The sequence below is a fragment of the Eptesicus fuscus genome, chromosome 6, assembly GCF_027574615.1.
Source record: "Eptesicus fuscus isolate TK198812 chromosome 6, DD_ASM_mEF_20220401, whole genome shotgun sequence".
Taxonomy (NCBI): domain Eukaryota; kingdom Metazoa; phylum Chordata; class Mammalia; order Chiroptera; family Vespertilionidae; genus Eptesicus; species Eptesicus fuscus.
The window spans coordinates 59,428,980-59,443,125 of NC_072478.1; the positions used below are offsets into that span (position 1 = coordinate 59,428,980).

The 14,146-nt window shown below is 41.8% G+C and overlaps 1 protein-coding gene across 2 annotated transcripts; it reads right to left on the reverse strand.

Moving 5' to 3' along the window:
* Positions 1–2,134: 2,134 nt before the first annotated feature.
* On the reverse strand, positions 2,135–13,794 carry RAB33B (RAB33B, member RAS oncogene family). 2 transcript variants are annotated; one of them, XM_054717718.1, is made up of 2 exons: positions 13,313–13,794; positions 2,135–4,928 (listed from the first exon to the last, which is right to left on the reverse strand). In XM_054717718.1, the coding sequence occupies exons 1-2, from the start codon at positions 13,622–13,624 to the stop codon at positions 4,488–4,490; spliced, it is 753 nt and encodes a 250-aa protein (XP_054573693.1). In that variant the 5' UTR covers positions 13,625–13,794; the 3' UTR covers positions 2,135–4,487. The 2 variants fall into 2 exon arrangements, with proteins under 2 accessions (XP_054573693.1, XP_008141867.2); XM_008143645.3 differs by having other exon boundaries at positions 13,376–13,792.
* Between the last annotated feature and the right edge of the window lie 352 nt (positions 13,795–14,146).

A 14,146-nucleotide genomic window follows, 5' to 3' on the forward strand; every position in this document is an offset into this window, starting at 1 on the left:
AAAACCTACTCCTGGCTGTAGGAAATTTAGGGATGATGGCTCTCATAAGACAAAAATACAATAGAAAGTGGAGAAGTCTGTATTAGCCACTACTTTCTCAATTGAAGGAGTCCTATTTATGCTTCCAAGAGGATTTCATTAGTATAAGTCAACCTAATAATTGTCTTAAGGCATAAAAAAAGACAGGTATTATTATTGACCCCATTTTGCAGATGGGGAAACTGAGGCTGGGAGACATAACATGGTTTGTAGAGGTCTTGCTGAGATTCCGTTAGAATTGGATGAACCTTGCTTGCCATGATGATTCAAGAGAAAAATGAGGATTTTAAGTATTTTAAGTGTGTTTTGTTTTTCTTAATAAAGAATTGACTTTTTTTTTTTTAAGCTTAGCAAGGGAGGTAAAAGCAGAGTGACTTCATTTTCACTTTCATATAACAAAACTCCCAGAAGACGCATGTTCTCAGCAAAGTCTGAATGCAATACTGCTGTGGTATCGTGCTGGGCATGAATTGCTCGTTTCCACGAAGCATGACTCAACCATCACATCAGGAATGTTTTTCCTCTTATAACCACTTGGAGCCAAACTGTTAAAGAATCAAGAGGAATCACTTAAGGATATGAGTGATCATCAAATGGTGAACACTTTAGGGAAAAGGGTGGTTGTGGAGGAGACAAATGAATCAAAAGCTAGATGCTGACTGTGAAGGTGTAAAAACCCTATTACATGAAATCAAGGCTCCTAGAGGCAGAATTAATGCAAATAGTTCCCCTCCTCCCACAGTAATATTCTAGGGAGAAATGGAATGGAAGTGGGGGAATTAAATATGCTTCATTATTTTGAAAATCTTGATTTAACACTTCATGATCTATTTCTAAATCCAGTGTGTGCTGATACTTGCATTTAATGACTGTCAAAGTTACGGGGGCGGGAGGAAGACCTCATAAAGATTCTCAGGTCCAAATAGAAGAACATTATCTTTATATATTTTTTTATTTTGATTTTTTACAGAGAGGAAGGGAGAGGGATAGAGAGTTAGAAACATCGATGAGAGAGAAACATCAGCTGCCTCCTGCACACCCCCTACTGGGGATGTGCCCGCAACCAAGGTACATGCCCTTGACCGGAATCGAACCCGGGACCCTTGAGTCCGCAGGCCGACGCTCTATCCACTGAGCCAAACCGGTTTCGGCAAATAGAAGAACATTATCAACTGGGCTTATTAAACCTGAAAACGAAGTTTTCAATCCTGCCCACGAACTACACTAAGGTTTTTACTGTAATTCATTTACTAGATTTCCCTGTCCCCAATTCATTCTTAAAAACTAACTGGATGTTGCATTGACATTTTTTAAAATATATTTTGTATTGATTTTAAAAAGGAAGGGGGAGGTAGAAACATCAATGATGAGAGAGAATCATTGATGGGCTGCCTCCTGTACACCCCACACTGGGGATTGAGCCTGCAACCTGGGCAGGTGCCCTGACCTGGAATCGAACCATAACCTCTTGGTTCATAGGCCAACACTCAACCATTGAGCCATGCTGGCCGGGCTGCATTATTTTAACAAATAGATCCAAACTCTAGTGGAAGTCTTGGTTTGAAACAGAGCGGAAAATTTAACTTTTAAAATGCTCAGATAGGAGCACATTTACAGGTGACACAGATTTCAGAAACAAAGCCCAGCAGATGGAAATATTTCCAAAGAGTCACCAGGAAGGGATAGATTGTGTTTGTTTCTCTAAAACTAACTCTTGCCCTAGCTGGCTTGGTTCAGTTGACAGAGCATCGGCCTGTGTTCGATTCCAGTAAAGGGCACATGCCCCGGTTGCGGGCTCAATTCTCAGTGGAGGGTGTGCAGGAGGAAGCCGATCAGTAATTCTCTCTCATCACTGTTTGTCTCTCTCTCCCTCTTCCTTCCTCTCTGAAATCAATAAAAATATAAAAAATATATAAATAAATAAAACTAACTCTTAAAGTAGCATAGTCCTTAGTATGAAATACATCCCAGACACCTGTCATTACAGAAATGATGAACAATTTGAATGGTGTCATTTTGAGAAAGAAAATGTCTAGCCCATCTTTTAGTTGGTTACGTCTTTCTCTGCCATAAGACACCAGGGAATCATCTAATGGCACCAAACGAAACACAACTTCTTTACAGCAAAGCTGGTTTATTGAACTTCATGAAGGAAATGTTACAGTGACATTATTCCAAACAAAAGTATTGAGTTGAGATTTCATAAGGAAACATAGCAGTACACTGTCAATAAAGCATTGTCATCAATAGCTAGCTACATTAGATTCTGGATTAGCTTCCTTTGGTGTTCTCAAATTGGCTTCTCCAACACATATTCGATGTTTTCAATTAAAGGTCACAATTCAAATAAATTCACACAGGAGTTACAAAATGTGTGATTTGTGCTTTAAAATTAATAGTTGTTTGATAGTCACCATTTTGAAAGTGATTTCTCAATAGTCAATGAACTATTTTATATACATCTTAGAAAATATCTAAAAGCTTTATCCATTCAATTAAGATGTAAGTTCTTTTAAAAGACAAAACATACTTAGAAAAAATTAAAACAATAAATCATTACAAATGAGATACAAATAGCTTTAAATTAATAAATATTAAAGTGAAAAAATAAATCCTTTCACAGAACTATAAAGAATACTTCCTACTAAGTTTTTTAAAAAGAAATTAATTTCCTTTTTTAAAAACGATTCATAACATAATGAAAAAACATAAATGTGCTTGGGAAGTCTGTAAACTTTCTTTCCCCACTATAGAAAATGTTTTGAAAAGCAATACACAGATTCCTTTCTTTAAAAAACTATCACACCCATCACAATTATTACAGTTGTCACTGTTTCACTATAAAAATAGTTACAAACAAACACTAATTTACATAAAGTCAAATCATTTTTAATTTTAACATAAGAAAAATGCATTAATCTCTCTAAACACAAATAAAGCCAACCTGATTTCCTTAAGCTCTAATATTTAAAACTGAACAATTATTTTCTATAATTATTACTTTTAGTTAGTTCATTTAATATAATTATCTCATCTTTATAATTAAATTATCCAGTTAGGACCACCATGATGATAAAACAAAAATCCGAAACTAGATTAGATACATATTTAATTGGTTTCCCACATTCTGAAAATATTGTAAAAGTACAATCATCTTTTGGCTTGATTTCTCTAAAATGATCAAGAACATCAATCTATCAGAATTAGTCAATGTGCACATTTTAGTCAAAGTTCATGGCTTACATTCCATTCATGTAATAGTTTCATATGCAAGTTTACTATTTTCTATGTGCAAAGTCTTAAATTCAAAGCAAAAATATTTAGGGTAAAAAACATTTTGAAATATTCTTTCCCCCACTGAGGGATAGAAAAGATTTTTTTCAATATCTAACGTGATTTTTATACTGAGGAGGAACAGATTTTAAAAATGGATGTACTGTAACACAATACTATTACAGGAATATATGTACACTCATAGCAATTAGAGGTGTATTCTCAGAGCTACAATCCAAATGGAAGATGATTTGTTAATTCAGCCTTGAGTCATTAAGTTGTTTGGGGGTGGGGGAGCAGGAGATACTATGCCAGAGACACATCCTGAAATTACTAAAAGCTAAGAATAAGTCTCCTGGGATAGCCAGGAACCATATTTACCTACATTCCCCCCAAGTCACAACTCCTTGTATGCTTTCGGTTCCTTTTTTTTACTGTTTAAAGATTTCATAATAAAATATAAAGCACCTTATGTCACTTCATTTGCACTAGAATTTGACTTGTTTTTGTGTAATTTAATAGAATTTAGTAAGAAAACAATTCAAATTACTCTTAAAAATAACAATGATCTCTGTAGAACCCATTGGCATTGATTAGAAATAATAAGTATCTAGAACTGTTGGGAAAGTCCTTTAAGAACTGAGACCCAGAAAACATTCTATGCCTTCTCCTCCCACTGGAACTAAAGTTTGGCTCTAAAATGTACCAATAATAATACAATTAATCCACTAATAACACAAAAAGAGAACTCCAGGGAGAGGCAAATACAAGTTTGGATCCTACTGAGAATACTTCCCACTCAAAGGACACACCCTGAAGTGTGTACTAAACCCTTACTGTTTTTTCAATCTCAGGAGCACAGGAGTGAACAGTCACTGACTCAAACTCCATGGTGCTCTCACCTCAAGTCTCCTTCACTGGGCTCCAAGGGAAAGATGTTCTGATCATCCTGCCTTTGCTTCATTTTCAACCTCACCTGAAAACCAAAAGTTTTCTGTGTTGTCAGTGACAATCCTGATTACGTAAAGACCGAATACAGAAGTGAGCATGACGATGATAAACAGTGACGTGCCAGGATGATCCACTATATTTGAGAGTAAATCTTAGGACTATCACTGTTACACTTCGAAAGTGTTTCTTTAGTCAAAATTCAACAGTATCGTAAGGGCTGTTACTTAGCACCAGCACGTCATCGCAGGCTTTGGTTCAGGCTTCAGGGTAACTCCGTTATCAGGGGGTTGACTAAGCATTAATGGTTTGTGGCTCTTAAGCTTATGAGCCAAGGTCATAAATATAGCTTCCACGTGATCATTATCATTGGGGTTTTTAGCAGAGGTTTCAAACAAAGGCATACTGTGTGTGTCAGCAAATTTTTGTGCCAAGTCTGTAGGTACCTGAACGGCACTTCTTAAGTCACATTTATTTCCAACGAGAATCCGTGGTATATCATTGGCTAGCAAATGCTGTTTGCATTCTTCTATCCAAGACGGCAGGCTATGAAAACTAGCCATGTTGGTCATGTCATACACGAAGACAACAGCGTGCACGTTCCTGTAGTAGTGCTGCACCATGCTCTTCCTGAAGCGCTCCTGTCCCGCCGTGTCCCACAGCTGGATCTGGAATGAAAAAGAGAGGAAACTGAAATTTCAATTTCAAAGAGGAAATTTCATTCCAATGATTCATATTGAAAATCTGAGTCCCTGCATGGTCTTTAGTACTTCTTCACTTATACTACTTAGTTCCCTTCCATAACACCTTGTCTGTGTTATTTATGGGATCTACATTTCATGATGCTAGTCTATAAACCTCGTAATTAATGCAAGTCACGGAACAAGTATTTCAATTGAGCATTTAAATCTCAGTAAATCAGATTTGACTGGATGAAATTTTGCTCCAAAAAATGAATTTTAAAATATTAAGAGAAAACTCTATCAGATTTTAACAAACGTAAGTGTCTAATTGCTATAAATTTGGTTACTATATGCCCTTGTCTATCTTTCACAAGGCTAATTTAAAATAGTAGACTTGTCCAGACCTGTGTTTCTCAGGGGTTAGAGCATCGGCCCCCACAAAGGATCACAGGTTCAATTCCAGGTCAAGGGCATGTATCTGGGTTGTGGCTTGCTCCCCACCCTCAGTTGGTTGGGGTAAGGGCAGGAGGCAACCAGTTGATGTGTCTCTTCCACATCAATGTTCCTGTCTCTCTCTTTTTCTTCCTTCCCTTTTTCCTGCTCCCTCCCGCCCACTTGCACTCTCTGAAAAGCAATGGAGAAAATATCCTCAGGTGAGGATTAAAAAATAATAATAATAATAATAATATAATAGACTTAACACAGATGTTAAGAGTCATGGGGTCTAACCCCCAAATTAACAAATATATACATTCTATGAAATCCAGGCCCTCTTGAAATTTTTTTAAATCTATAAGATTACTTATCTATCCCAAACATCTCTACCAACAAAACTATTACACTACCTCCTAGTGGAAATATGGGGGAATTGAGGAAAATTTTATCTAAAACTAAATATAAATCATGTGTTCTCATCTCAAAACACTGAATTATCCTGCCTTTGTTTATTTCTTAGAAAAAAAAAAAAAAAGGAGTTACTAGTAAATGATGAGGGTTTACTGGTCACAGTAGAAAATACTAGAATCATATTTGCTTAAATAACTTTTAACTGAAAGATGTGTACAATTTATAGATATTCAAAGTATGGACTGGAAGCCTAAACTGGTGACTTCTCACAGAGCAACAACCGAGGAGATATTGTAAATGGTCCTTAGTAAATGCCTCGTTAACTTAGTAATTACTTTTATGACTCTCCAATAAAGTATGAAGTTATTATTTCATACCTCTTGTTTCCCGGATATCTTGATGTAATTAGAATGCACAGAGTTTGGAGCAGGATTGATGGGAAGAGGAGTATGGGTGAGTCAATCCCATCCAAAAAAAAACAAACAAAGGTTGCCTTAGGGATCAACATCCTCCTCATTACTTACACTTACGGAGGACTTGCACAGTTCTTCGAGGCAGGTCTAAATTCTGTGTAATTTTTTTTTTTATGTTTCAAGGATGTAAAAGAGATACACAGAAAACATAATAAGATAGAAATAAAGAGAGAAATTGCCTTTGAGATAACCATTGTTAATATTTGGGTATATTTCCTTTTTGTGGGCTTTTAAAAAGAACTTATAGACTATGCTTCAAACATTACAAATCATTCTTCATTGATGATATCACTTTTGAATACCTAAGCCACAGAAAATGCTATTAAAAAGAAAAGATCAGCTCCAATTTTTTTGGACAGCTTTTATATGAGTCATCCACATTATTTCCAAAATATCTTTCGAAATGTTAAAGATACAGTTTAAAGTGGGCTTTTTTAATTAAAAAGAAAAAACAACCACCTGAGATAGAATTCACATATCATAAGATTTACCCTTTTAAAATATACAATTCAGTGGTTTTTAGTATATTCCCCAGGCTGTGCCATTATCACCATTATCTAATTCCAGAAGATTTTATCACTCCAAAAAGAAACGCTATTCCCTTTAGCAGTCACCCTCTTTCTTGCCCTGGGTGGTACTGAGGATAAACAGGAGAGGCAGATTTGCCAGAAAAGATGGATTCCTTCAGACATTTGAGGCAAAGGAGGGTTATCCAAATAGCCATGTCTAGAAGACAATAGGAAATGCAGAATGACAGAGAAGGAGAGAGGTCTGGCCCAATCAAAGATCTGAAGTTATCTTAGTAGTAGACGTGACAGCTGAAGTTAAGAGACTACTACTAAAGGAGAGAAGGCAGATAGAAAAGTAAAGGGACATACTGAATCTCCCCCTGGATTCCCTCTATTAACCATACATACACAGGTGTCCCAAAAAATGTATACACACTTTGAATAATTATAAAGGCAGTGTTTATTAAAATACATTTTCAAAATGTAATAGAAATCAGCTGTTAAAGTGTGTATACATTTTTGGGGGGACACCCTGTATATAGTACTTAGGAACAGATGAACAAATATAGACTTTATCACATTTCCTGAAATGTCACTGCTATAAAACATGTTCTCTGAAAATTTTCCATTCCACAATTACAATTATTTAACATGCCCGGCTGTGGTGGCTCAGTGGTTGAGCGTCGACCTATGAACGAGGAGGTCATGGTTCGATTCCCAATCAGGGCACATGCCCAGGTTGAGGGCTTGATCCCTAGTAGGGGGTGTGCAGGAGGCAGCCTTCCTCTCTGAGATCAATAAAATATATTCATGCTCCCATATTCATCACACAGTGGCCCTGGTTTACTTATCACTGCAGCACTTATCTCAGGAAAGTACTCAACTTTATACACTGGACATGTTTTATATTTTTTCAATGCTAAGTATCTCTGTACCTGATTCATCTTTGATCTTACAGTATAAAAGACAATCCAGAAACAGGTTAAAGGGCCATCAAATCTCAACTCCTCCCCTGCCTCCCTTCTCTCTATTTATTTTTTTATTATTATTTTTGTTGTTGTTGTTAATCCTCACCCCAGCATATTTTTCCCCTTGATTTCTAAAATATATTTTTGTATTGATTTCAGAGAATAAGGGAGAGGGAGAGAAAGAGAAACATCAATGATGAGATAGAATCATTGATTGGCTGCCTCCTGCACACCCCACACTGGGGATCGAGCCTGCATCCCAGGCATGTGCCCTGATGGGAATCAAACCATGACCTCCTGGTTCATAGGTCATGGTTAATAGCTCAACTCCTGAGCTGTGCTGGCTGGGCTTTCCATTGATGTTTAGAAAGAGTAGAAGGGAGAGGGAGAGACAGAGAGAGAGAAACATCAATGTGAGAGAGATAATCGACTGGTTGCCTCCTGCACTCATCCCAACCAGGACTGGGGAATGAGCCTGCAACCGGGGATTGAGCCTACAACTGAGATATGCACTCTTGACTGGAATTGAACCTGGGACCCTTCAGTTGGAGGGCTGATGCTCTAACCACTGGAAAAACTGGCTATGGCCCTGTACTTATTTTTTAAAAACATCCTGCTCCCATTTGGGGGGAATTTCTCTCCTCTTCAGCTGTCTGCCTATGCCCTGCTTTACCTCTGCTTCACTCTCTAGTTATACTGCTTCAGAATTTATAGTGACAGAGAGGAATAATGATGTGAAGCCACCAGGGAAGATTACCAACTATGGCCCTCGTCAGTCTGTCTCAGTGGATAGAGCGTCGGCCTGCGGACTGAAGGGTCCCGGGTTCGATTCCGGTCAAGGGCATGTACCTTGGTTGCAGGCACATCCCCAGTAGGGGGTGTGCAGGAGGCAGCTGATTGATGTTTCTCTCTCATCGATGTTTCTAACTCTCTATCCCTCTCTCTTTCCTCTCTGTAAAAAAAAATCAATAAAATATATTTTTAAAAAAGGCCTGCAGACTGAAGGGTCCCAAGTTTGATTCCGGTCAAGGGCACTTACCTCAGTTGCAGGCTCCATCCCTGGCCCTGGTTGTTGCCCATGCAGGAGGCAACCAATCGATGTGTCTCTCTCACATCTATGTTTATCTCTTTCTCTCTCTGTCACTCCCCCCCCCACCCCCCGCTTCTACTCTCTCTCTCAAAAAAAATTTTTTAAAAAAGGGGAAAAATATCCTTGGGTGAGAATTAACAACAAAAAAAGATTACCAAGTATAAACCTGATGGTTTATCTAATCCTCACCAGCCTGATACCATATCATTTGTAGCAAAGAAAATAGATTCTGAAAGATAAGGAACCTGCTTGAGGACTAGAGTAACCAACTATCCCAGTTCGCTGAGACTAAAGGGATTTGAGGCATTTGGGACTTCCCGTTCTAAAACTGCAGTAGTCTCGGGCAAAGCTGTCACCTTACTAAGAACACAGCTCACTGTGACCCTTTCTCAGGTTCAGATTTGGACCAGGTCAGTTGGGCTCCAAAGCCGATGCACTTTCTCCCAGAACTCCTGCTTCTTCCAAACTAAACACCCTCTGAAACCTCGGATGGCCCATTATTTTCTCACAGGTTCCTGGGCCTAACCGAATTCTGATGAAAAACATTCAGCCCCTCCTAATTCTGTATTTTCCTCTGCAATGCATCCAAATCTTTCTTAACTCCCTAATACAGTGCACCCAAAGGACCATCACTGGCAACTTCAATGGGACAATGAAAAATTAAAGTGAAAATGGCACAGCAGTAGAGAAACCAAGATGGTGGCATAGATAAACACCTGAACTACTGCCTCACACAACAATTTCAAAACTACAACTAAAAGATAAAACGGGCCCTAACCAGTTTGGCTCAGTGGATAGAGGGTCTCAGCGGACTCAAGGGTCCCAGGTTTGATTCCGGTCAAGGGCATGTACCTTGGTTGCAGGCACATACCCAATAGGGAGTGTGCAGGAGGCAGCTGATCGATGTTTCTCTCTCATCGATATTTCTAGCTCTCTATCCCTTCCCCTTCCTTCCTGTAAAAAAATCAATAAAATATATATTTTTTTAAATAAATAAAAGATAAAACGGACATTATCCAGAACCACAGGAAGGCTGGCTGAGTGGAAATTCTACAACTAGAAGGAAAGAGAAAAGCACACTGAGACTCAAAAGAACTGCGGAAGGCAGAGGTCTGGAGGTACACACGCGGAGAGGGCTGGCAACTGAGTACGCGGCTGGCTTTCTCAATCCGGAGGGAGACAAAAGCTCCCGACTGCTCTGAACTCCAGTTCCGGACGATATTCTGGGACCCAGACTCATACGGGAAGAAACTGGACTGTCTGGCAGCAGGCGAAACTCGAGGGCGACTTTCTCTCAGAGGTGCTTGCAGCCCCAGGGGGCCTCTTAGGGCAGAGCTGATGGGAAGCCATTGCTGTTTGCTCCGCCCTGAGATCCCTCCGCACGAAGCCATTGCTGTTTGCTCTGCCCTGAGACTCCGCCCCAATCAAGCTGAGCACAGAGGCTTTTGGATATGAATGGCCTGGTCCTTTGAATTCTAAACTTACCTAACAAACTGAAGCTGAGTTAGTGAGACCCAGAACATCCAAAAGAAGGCCCAAGGCCCCACAGCAGCTTGCATTGCTTCACAGCTGGGCCTCATCTGGGCACCTCCAAACCCCAAACACAGAAGAGGAATCTGCAGATCTCTCTGTAGCTCCTGCTGGGTGGCCTCAGGCAGAGGCTAAATTAGCACCTCCTTGGAGATCCAAGAGCCAGTGTACCCAGGGGTCAGAGTAGCACCATCCAGATTACAACTCCTCAGATCCATAAGCGACACACTCAGGGGGCAGACTCAGTGAGCTCCAAAGCCCCACTGAAGCAACTCTTGTCTCATAAGGCTGTCTCCAGCACAGAAGTTCTCCCATCGTAGACACAGCTGATCCTCACAGCCAATTGGCCTGGAGGTCAATTCTTCCCAGTGATACCAACAACAATCAAAGCTTAACTATAACAAGACTGTGCACACAGCCCACAAAGGGGTGCACCAAGAGTGTACACCTCAGGTAACGGGAGAGGCTGAGCCACTGGGCCCTATAGGACACCTAGCAAACAAAGCCACTCTAGAGTTCAAAACCATGGTTATAAGGTTTTTCAAGAATTTTCTAGAAAAGGCCGATAAATTTAGTGAGACCCTTGAGGATATGAAAAAGGACCAACTAGAAATTAAGCATACACTGACTGAAATAAAAAATAATATACAGAGATCCAACAGCAGACTAGAAAATCACAAGAATCAAGTCAAAGATTTGAAATACAAAGAAGCAAAAAACACCCAACTGGAAAAGCAAAAAGAAAAAGAATCCAAAAATATGAAGATAGTGTAAGGAGCCTCTGGGACAACTTCAAGCGTACCAATATCCGAATTATTGGGGTGCCAGAAGAAGAGAGAGAGCAAGATACTGAAAACCTATTTGAAGAAATAATGACAGAAAACTTCCCCCACCTGGTGAAAGAAATAGACTTACAAGTCCAGGAAGCGCAGAGAACCCCAAACAAGAGGAATCCAAAGAGGACCACACCAAGACACATCATAATTAAAATGCAAAGAGCAAAAGACAAAGAGAGAATCTTAAAAGCAGCAAGAGAAAAACAGTTAGTTACCTACAAGGGAGCACCCATACGACTGTCAGCTGATTTCTCAACAGAAACTATGCAGGCCAGAAGGGAGTGGCAAGAAATATTCAAAGTGCTGAATAGCAAGAACCTACAACCAAGATTACTCTACCCAGCAAAGCTATCATTCAGAATTGAAGGGCAGATAAAGAGCTTCACAGATAAGAAAAAGCTAAAGGAGTTCATCACCACCAAACCAGTATTATGTGAAATGCTGAAAGGTATTCTGTAAGAAGAGGAAGACGAAGAAAAAGGTAAAGATAAAAATTATAAACAACAAATACATATCTATCAACAAGTGAATCTAAAAATCAAGTGAATAAAAAATATGATGAAAAGAATAAACTGGTGAATATAATAGAATCAGGGGCATAGAAAGGGAGTGGACTGACAATTCTCAGGGGGAAAGGGGTGTGGGGGGTGCGGGAAGAGGCTGGACAAAAATCTTACACCTATGGATGAGGACAGTGGGGGGGGGGGGAGGGTAAGGGCAGAGGGTGGGGTGGGAACCGGGTGGAGGGGAGCTATGGGGGGAAAAAAGAGGAACAATTATAATAATCTGAACAATAAAGATTAAAAAAAAAAGAAAATGAAACAGCAAAAGGACCTATAGAAAGCTGATTTGTTTTCAACCCTATTTCTCCTTTACCATCATTAGCATTTAAACAAACCCTTTGGGGATGAGGAGTACAACATGGTTAGGAAACTAAAAAATAAATTATTCGGCTTCAAGGATGTGGGATAAGGAATGCAGTACAGAGCCTATCCCCCACCCTCACCCCTGCCCCCACGGGGAACTGAGGCAAAGATGAACATTCTAACTTAAAGCAAAAAAGTAAAGGTAGTATAAGGAAGGCAGGGCAGCTCCTAGGGTCCACATGTTTTGAGGGGTGGTATTAGATGGCTGAGGAGTTGGTGGTGGCTTGCAATGAAGAAGTGTGTGTAAAGGCCGAAACCGGTTTGGCTCAGTGGATAGAGCGTCGGCCTGCGGACTGAAGGGTCCCAGGTTCGATTCCGGTCAAGGGCATGTACCTTGGTTGCGGGCACATCCCCTGTGGGGGGTGTGCAGGAGGCGGCTGATCCATGTTTCTAATTCTCTATCCCTCTCCCTTCCTCTTGGTAAAAAATCAATAAAATATATATTCTTTAAAAAGTGTGTGTAAGGTTTATACCATCAGGAGGCCTTGGCCCTGTCCCTGATCCTCGTTCTCCAATGCCCTATTCCAGCTCCTCAGAATCCCAGTCTTGGCCTTGGGCTTTCTGCCTTCTCCACTATTTCTGTGTTCCTAGTCTCAGGAGCCACCAGTAAGAATTAAAGAAGAATTAGGGGAAGATGGCACCAAGAATGTGCTTCTGGCACCCAAGCATGAACAATCATGTAAAGACTATTTCTGCAAGAAAACAGATTTTTCCAAATAACTCACGGTTATACAGAAACTATTGTAGCAAAACTGGATGCAAAGTACTTCTCAAAGGCAACAGGGCTTTACTGCCACAATCTCAGGAAGCGCTCAGATGACTGTTTAATAAATCATATTTATTAAATGAATTTTCCATGCTTGAGAAATTCCTTTGGTCTGACCTCACTGGTTCCCAGCAATAAGACACTGACAATTAGTCAGTGGATGCCCCCTCCACTCTTATTACTCAGAGTGTGGTCCCCGGGCTGGCTGCATCTGCAGCACCTGGGACCTTAGCAAGCAGAATCTGCCTTTAAAAATAAAAAATTTAAAAAAAAAAATCCCTGTGTAATTAGCATGACATTAAAGTTGGAGAAGCACTGCTTTCGTAGTTTGCTATATACAAATCCTTCCAATCCCCAACTCCAATCTCCACGTCAGCATGTGAAACGATGGAGCGTACCCTGCACGGTGCCAGCCTTTAACCCACCGAGGGGTTGGGGCACAGGTCATCCCGGAGTCCTTCCTCTGTGACGGTCCTCCATCTGCTCACCTTGATGCGCTCCCCATCGATCTCCACTGCTCGTTCTCGGAAATCCACCCCGATAGTGGCCTCGGTGCGGTCGGGGAAGCGGCCGGCACAGAAGCGGTAGGTCAGGCACGTTTTGCCCACGTTGGAGTCGCCGATCACGATTATCTTGAAGATGCGGGAGCGCGCCGGCGGCAGAAACACTGACGACCCTGACAGTGCTCCGCTGGCCGTGAAGCTCGCCTCCAGCGACGACTCCATCTCCGAAGCCATTCTCCGGACCCGCCCCAAACGGAGGCGGAGGAAAGGAGGTGCAGACCCGCTGGGAAATTACACCACCGGGAGCGAGCGAGCGCGCTCAGTCCGCCGGCGGCGCTGCGCAACGTCGCCGGAGCCGCCCCGCCCCAGGCAGCGCGCGCGCGTGCGCACCTCCCGCCCCGCCCCGCCCCCGCCGCGCAGGTGAGGCGCCCACCGCCCGGCCCGCGGCTCCACCCCAGCGACTCCCGGGCCGGCGCCCGTCTACCTGGGAGGGCTCGGGTGCTGTCGGGGACTTGACCGCGGCGCGCAAGGCCAGCCTGCCGAGGGCCAAGCGGGGCGGCCCAGGCCCAGCACCCGGGTTGGCCTGGCCCCGCCACGTCCAAGGCCCCCGCCCTCCGGAGGAAGCCGCGCAGTCAGTCAGGGGGCGGGGAGAGAAAGACTGCCGAGAGGAAGGAGGTACCGCCCGGCTCTCTCGCGAGACGGCGAAGGGCCGCTCCTGCCGGGGGCGTGCGCCCGGGGCGGGTCTGCAAGGTGGTC